This window comes from Mixophyes fleayi, chromosome 12, assembly GCF_038048845.1.
Source record: "Mixophyes fleayi isolate aMixFle1 chromosome 12, aMixFle1.hap1, whole genome shotgun sequence".
NCBI lineage: Eukaryota > Metazoa > Chordata > Amphibia > Anura > Limnodynastidae > Mixophyes > Mixophyes fleayi.
Window position 1 is genome coordinate 34,722,293 of NC_134413.1, and position 8,079 is coordinate 34,730,371.

The 8,079-nt window shown below is 38.1% G+C and overlaps 1 protein-coding gene across 1 annotated transcript in view; it reads right to left on the minus strand.

Annotated features, from left to right (window-relative positions):
• The window catches only part of DCAF5 (DDB1 and CUL4 associated factor 5), a 52,107-nt gene that overhangs the window by 26,005 nt on the left and 18,023 nt on the right, over positions 1 to 8,079 (minus strand). The window contains exons 2-5 of the mRNA XM_075193292.1: positions 6,605 to 6,748; positions 4,760 to 4,796; positions 4,548 to 4,687; positions 2,390 to 2,519 (exon numbers count right to left, since the gene is read on the minus strand). Coding sequence (XP_075049393.1) covers positions 2,390 to 2,519; positions 4,548 to 4,687; positions 4,760 to 4,796; positions 6,605 to 6,748 — 451 coding nt within the window. The remainder of the gene's footprint in view (positions 1 to 2,389; positions 2,520 to 4,547; positions 4,688 to 4,759; positions 4,797 to 6,604; positions 6,749 to 8,079) is intronic.

Here is an 8,079-nt window from a genome sequence, read left to right on the forward strand (position 1 = left end):
GTGTTTAGGGTTAAATTTGAAAAATTAGTGGCCTTGTTGTTGAAAAAATGTCATTCACGCCCGTTTATCACTGAGATTAGAAAACAAACCCATTACTTATTTGGGCATTCAACTACCCAAAAATCTTACTAATTTATTTAATTATAATATTACCAGAGCCATACTAGATATAATAAAAAATCTGGGAGACGGAGATCATCTTCGGCTCTCTTAATTAGGTGGGGTAAATCTTATGAAAATGATACTGGTCCTTCAATTACGGTACATCTTATTTAAATGTTACCTGTTTTACTATTCTTCCAGGATGTACAAACCATTGATTGTTTTATGTTTACCAATTTCATATATAAAAAAGAAAAGACTTCATACAGGCCTGATTATATTGTAACAGCCAAATAGGAGCATAAACCTCCTGGATATATATAGTGCTGTATAGTCATGTAGCCCATTTAAGATATTTGAGAGACTGTTTTAGTATACCGCGCTCACATCTCAAAAACCGCTGCTTAGGTGAGAGACTGGCTTCATGATCAAAATAATTACATTAATACCAATTACTGACATGATAAATTTAACAGCCTTTCTACACCTTCATGACAAAAAAAAATTCCCACTCATTTGCTGGACAACCCGCTCTTAGGGGGGGGGGGGGGGGGGGATTCATTTAGCCGCAACGTTCCTCAGAACATCGCAGCTGCACATTTTTACCGCTACTACGGTAAAATATCGGCTCATTTTTTCTCGCACCTCTACTTGGGGTATTTCACAACATAAATATAAAATTAACCCATATAAATCCAATACTTATTACTTATCAATAGCTTGGCCTTTTTGGGAAATCCAGACTTCCAACATAACAGGACTACCTAGGGGACAGATGGGTTGGGCCATCTACTTGGTAAATCTTCCAAAAAGCATCTCCGGTACAGATTAAGGAAACATACCAAATAATTGACCAGTATAGTTTTGGTTTTCTTCAATCGCTGCATTGTGCCAACTGTGCAACCAAAGAAAGGTCACCATTGCAATGGGACAGTCCACTGGATACCTTGGGCCTGATTCATTAAGGATCTTAACTTGAGAAACTTCTTATTTCAGTCTCCTGGACAAAACCATGTTACAATGCAAGGGGTGCAAATTAGTATTCTGTTTTGCACCTAAGTTAAATACTGACTGTTTTTTCATGTAACACACAAATATCAACTTTAAATTTCAGTGTACAAATAAGCTATCAAGTATTTGTGTGCTACATGAAAAAACAGTCAGTATTTAACTTAGGTGCAAAACAGAATACTAATTTGCACCCCTTGCATTGTAACATGGTTTTGTCCAGGAGACTGAAATAAGAAGTTTCTCAAGTAAGATCCTTAATGAATCAGGCCCCTTATTATTAAACACTCAACGTAGAAAACGAGCAATCTCAATCCAATATAATTTTCTGCAGCACCTAAACGAACGTGAAAATGCTAAATCAGGCCTTACACAAGGCATAGCAGCTTTAGGGGCTATTTATCACCATTTATGCAATAAATTGGGCTTACAGATAACCCAAGGTGCCCCAAGTGCCAAGCACCAAAAGTGGATTTGTTCCTCTGATTGTGATAAGGCGATTCTGGATCTGGGTGTGGAAATATGCCATCGAGGAGCTGGTGAACTGATATTAACCATCTCTGCAGCTGCAAGAAAGAGTGTCCTCCAGATGTGGATCCAGAGCGCCCCCTGCCCCTTTAGTTATTTCGGGAAAATGTATTTTATTTTCCCTATGGATTGGTTAGAGGTGTTTCTTCAAAAACAAATGCACAGATAAATTTGTACTTATTTCATGAACAAGGACACAATGAGATATTTGTTTACTCTATTCTGGTTTTATTAAGAGAATATTACTGTAAAAGGATTATTTTCGCTAATGCCATAATTATTGAACGATTTGAAGCATTTACTGTACAATGTGACCATATGATACACATATGATTCTCTCTGGTTAAAATCATTATTGACTTTTGTATTGTACACAATATAACATTCTGATAACAGATGCTATGAAAAGTAAACTGAACATGTAAGTGTGAACTGCTTCAATTAAAGGAAAAAGATGTAAATAACAAAAACTAAACACAGATAAACTGGCCCTCTCCATAAGGTCCGAGACCTTTTACTAACTGTGTCCTACAATATCTTTCATAAGTACGTATAAAGTATAACCTGCCCAAAGGCTGCATATCCTGATCAAGAGAACAACATGAACACCAGGGAATCATACTAATAGCATCCTTAGATAAGAGAATGACACCTTAAAACTTGAGATGTCACCAATTCAATTACAGGTCTGTTTTATTCAGGTAAAAGAAGAACACATGGCTGAAAGGGAGACAGCAGATTTCTAACTCACTTGTGAGGTTTCCGGATGTCCCAGAGTCCAACTCCTTCTTTAGAATTGGCGGTGGCCAGCAGCCTTGGTTCCACTGGGTTAAACATGACACTGTGGAAAGCTGATGGATAATGAGCCAAGCAGAAAGGATCTGATAATGAAAGAGAGACATTTATCATGGCTTTATTTTGCTCTGTATTCATGCTGTAAATAAGTCATGTGTCCACACATACAGGAGCCAGGCAAAACTGAAAACACACACATAAGATGTATATATGTCCATTACAGGTCCTTACGGGTTAAAGTGTAAAATGACGGGCCACTGCAGGTTAACAAAATGTAAAACTGTGAACGTGCAGTGCTTTTTTCTGTGTGTGCACGCAACTGCATCTAGTGGTTCTCTCAACACTGAGAGGCATGTTGGTGTCAGTAGCTGAGGGGGAGTGCTGACATTGGATTGCAATTTGGAGGCTTCTGGGGTACCTCTTTGGCAAGTTAGCTCTCAATTTAAAAACACATATGTATGGCCCAAATATATGGGACTCTCATTGTTTAGAGTTAGGACCATCCTATTAGCAAAAGCGCTGTGGAGAGGCAGGTGGCTTTAACATACATTTGCAAATGTGTGCAACTAAGACTTTTGCATTTTTATCTACAGTAGAAATGGCAGATCTGTTGCTGGCTATAGCAGTGTGCTGGGGGATCTCTCTGTGTGTTTGTTCCTTTTAGGATAACCCCACCTTTCAAGCACCTGGTATAGCCTATAAATTGATTGAGCAACTTACATTTCTTTATTTTTATTGGTTCTCTCAACACATTAGAAAGATCACACCCACATTGGCCCTGAGCAAATACTCTACAGATCAATATTGGCACTGCAGGAACTCCACTTGTCAAAAAGAGCTACATTTTGCACCCCACCACCGTCTTCATGCCGTAAGCCATGCGCAATCCCATACAAACAGGTACTTGAACAAAAATAGGTGCATGAGCAGGGAGGGACCTTGTACAGATCGACATTCAAAAGAGTTGTATGAAAACATGACAAGTGTGGCAAAAAGATGAGCCAGAGATATTCATAGGCCATGTTGTATTCCGAGCTCAGCTATGCTACAAGACCTACATATCAAAATAAAGAATTGGTTTCTCAAAACCAAAAGGACACACATAGTCAAGGGAGAAACTGCCCAAATGTGGAATGGTGGTGGGGCGTAAATACATTTTATTTAATGTGAGGCCCATAGATAGAGAGCATGGGAGAGAATAAGAAAGTCATTATCATGAAAATATTTTGAATCAACAAATCTCTCCATGTGCAGCATTGTGAAGTACCCCCAGACTGAAGTTAAGCTGGGAACACGCTACAGAAAATTACTGCAGATGCGATTTCTGAAACAATTTTACCAACGACTGAGTCCCAATGATCCTGCAGATTAATGTATACACACTATACCTATTACCGTCAGATCTGTGCTCCTCGTCGGTCATAGCCATCTGCTGAAAAGGTTGTGACTCTGCACACTGTATGGAGATCTGTCTATGCTGCTGGTCTTGAGTGCATACACACTTCCACAGTTGTCTGACATCGTTGCTAATGAGTTTTAATCAGTTTATAAACTTAAATCAAACGATATGATGTGCTTTGGTACAATAAAACATGTTCATGGGAGCGTACACACTGATGTGACATTGGACCTAACAGTTGTGTATCTTGCGAGTGGCACGATAATTGGTTGAAAAACCTGTAGTGTGTACCCAGCTTTAGAACGGCTGAATAGGCGTTTTGGGCAAATTGCAGGTGATTCATTATTTGGATTGATAATGTACCTCACAGCTAATTGCATCGGTCCCAATATGTAAAAGTTTCAGCAGGTAATGAAGATATTTGAGATGAAGTTGTGACTGAAGAGGAAGATATTTTACAATACACACCACATTTTCTGCCCAGTAATCCCATTAAAGGACACAGCAGCTGACCTCTCCGTACATTAATAACTTGGATGCGCTACTTGTATGACACTGCTATAGTTCATGAGAATGCAGCAACTCACGAGGAACGAGTGACATCACTCATTCACAAAGGCACACTCTAAAATATTGGTTAAGCCCACATACTGCCTCCACATTAAGTGGGTAGTAGGTGCACTTATTACTAATATAATGACATAATTCTACTCACCTCCTTGTGGAGGCTCTCTGATGTCCCATATCAAGACTCTTCCATCATCCGATGAACTAGCAAACACATTATCATTCACTGGGCTAACTGATAGACCATATACCGCCTCCTCATGAGCGAAAACATCCAATGTTTCACCACTAAAAGGAGACAGAAGGTTCAATAATTCATATACATTGGAAACAGCTGTTATTGTCATCAATGCTACCTACCTTTCAACATCATGAAGGATTACTTGTTCATCATTTCCTGTAAAGCAAGGAAAAAAGTCTATAAAAAAAAAGTCTATAGGTGAAAAGCTGTTCAAGAAATAACAATTTGAGTTATGTTTTAGATAAGTATGACATGGACTGCTTGTAAGAAAAGGTTCCTTCATGTGATCAGCTAGGGCAGCACGGTGGCTTAGTGGTTAGCACTTCTGCCTCACAGCACTGGGATCATGAGTTCAATTCCCGGCCATGGCATTATCTGTGTGGAGTTTGTATGTTCTCCCCATGTTTGCGTGGGTTCCCTCTAGGTGCTCCGGTTTCCTCCCACATTCCAAAACACATACTAGTAGGTTAATTGGCTACTATTAAAATTGACCATAGTCTCTCTCGGTCTGTGTGTGTGTTAGGGAATTTAGAATGTAAGCTCCATGGGGCAGGGACTGATCTGAGCGAGTTCTCTGTACAGCGCTACAGAATTAGTGGCGCTATTTAGTTGATGATGATGACTAGCTAGAATAACTATTTTTCATAGAACAAAGCATCAACTGTATCCATTTAAACTGAGCAACAACTTAATTACTCCTTTGTGACAGAGAGCAATCCGCCTTCACTTCAATCTGTGACACCCGCTTTTAGACAACCTGTGGCTCTCTGGTGATTGGAAGTGCATGATAGGAGTTGTAGTTAACGACAGCTATAAAGCTAAAGCTGCAGATTGCATATCTAGAGAGAAGATATACACTGTCATATATGTGAAATGAGCTGTTAAAAGTTAATTTGACTTGTAAAAAAAATATTCTATATTATCGTACCATGCTTTGGAACCCAAGTGCTTACAGTAAAGGTCTAAAATAATAATGTACAGTTCTAGAAAAATGTAATTTCATACATAAACAATATCTAATACTTAGACATTCCATATGAACCTCAACTATGTCTATTGGAGGTGCTGAGGCTGGATTTGGCCATGTTGCATACCCATAACCTAGATCGCCAAATGCTCTGCCTTACTAAAAAGTGTTTATATATATATATATATATATTACATACACACACACAGGCATTGATCCTCTGCGCTCCATGTGCAAATTGGGGTGCAAGAGGGGGTTGTCCAACGTTGTATAAACAAGAAACATGTATAATCTGCACTTTCTGAATACACATTTAATGCTGTTCTAACTACTTTTCTATATTTAAAAACACAGAATGTTATTCACTTCCGGACAGTCCTAACATGATCAAATGCTATGCGCTTTATCTGGGTAAAGGCTTACCTGCACATAGTTTTTCAAAGACAAATCTTTCCCAAACACATCCAGATCTTTTTCAGGACAAGTATACTTGTTGTTCTACGTAAATTTGTCTGAGACATCGACTACAATGTCCTCCCTACTCTTTGTATATATATCTATATCCTGGACAGGATTTGGTCAGCTCGATATCAGGATATCCATATCAAAGATATGAGGCATCACAACATCAGTTCTGAGCCCTAACATTCTCCAAATAATTAAGAAAAAAAAAATGTAATATACTGCTAATAATGAAGCAATAAGAATAGATTGCTTTACTACTTGATTCTGTATGTCATATGACTGCTAAGTTATGGGTAAATCATAATACAATACGATGTGACTCAATGTAAGCAGATATATAGCTTATTTATACAAACGTATTCACAAAGATGTCAATGTACAAAAGGCTTATGCATGTTTTGTTTATTGTTATATGCATAATAAGAAAAAAATAATTCAACTATTTTTAAAAAGCCACATGCATGCACAAGTGGATATATTGACTGCTTTGCAGCTGACTTAAAAAATGTCTTTAGATTAAGTGAGCGCTTACCTCCAGAGAAAACCTTGTTATTGCCATTGTTGAAAGCCAAGCAAAATATGTTGGAATGATGCTCCCCTTTCAGCTGAATGGGGTCTGCTCTAGAGTGAATGGCTTGTTCCATGTGCCACAGCAACACACGGCGGTCATCTCCTCCTGTAACGAGACAACACGTCAGCAACGGAATGTTTCACTCTTTATAGTATATCCTTACCAAACTTATGTTTTACAGGATAAATATGTCTTCAATATATTATATTGATTTGAAACATATAAGCTACCTTAAGTATTCTCTATATGTATATTCTATCATTATGTATCAAATTCTATCATTTATGTATCTGACAATAAGCACATGAATGGGTCAAAGTTGTTCAGAGCCGTAGAAAGGTTTGGAACCTCATAATTTCCAATATGACCCATTTGACTCAATATACAATGGATTGCTTTGGTTCTTCCTAATTATTTTACTATTGCAAACCTGTGCTGAATTAAAGTTAAATCTTTAGGTGGCCATAGGCTTACAATATTCTTGTGCGAACGGCAAGGAGCTAGGGGTAACCTAGTTCAAACACATGGAGGGGCCGAGAGCCATTTGGACACATGATACCTTATTAATTACATGGGCACAGCAATCAATCTGCACCTCTCATGAGGTAAGCAGTAGGGGAGCCTCTGAATCTAATACGGCTCAAAACAGCTATCCCCAAAAACACCTGAGGCTATGCTATCCCATACTATATAGTAAGTTGTATAAATAAAGTAAATACTACATTATAAATACATAAACAAAATAGAAATAAAATCACCCCAACAGAACCTTTCATATATAAACTTTATTTGAGCATAGAAAAGCAAGACAATCAATAATAAAGAACACTTGGGGGTAAATGTATCAAGCTGAGAGTTTTCCGGAGGGTTTGAAAAGTGGAGATGTTGCCTATAGCAACCAATCAGATTCTAGCTGTCATTTTATAGAATGTACTACATAAATGATAACTGGAATCTGATTGGTGTTTCAAACCCGCTGGAAAACTCTCAGCTTGATACATTTACCCCTAGTTATAGTTATAGATTTGCAGAATAAAACTGGGGGTATATTTTGTGTCAACTAATAGTGTAAAAGTAGGAAATACATTTGCTTGACTATGTTGAATAAGAAATGTCTTTTCTTTCTAAATAAAACGGTCACTTGAGGTGCAAAATCTGCACTCAGCAATCATGCCATTCAGCCCAAGAAGTAAGGGACCAGATCAGTGGCCAAACTGGTAGAGGTCTGGTGGTTGGCACATCTTCACACCTTACTGGGGCGTTATAAACCATACACACAGGCTGACAGTGCATAGTGTGTTCCATGGTACAATATCAGTGCAATAGCTGCTATCGGCTGTAATATCTCTGTGTGTGGACGACTTTAAAAGGTGTTTTTACACATTAATTCAGCATATTTATTCCAATAGTCAGAAAAGCGGGTAATTATTATATAC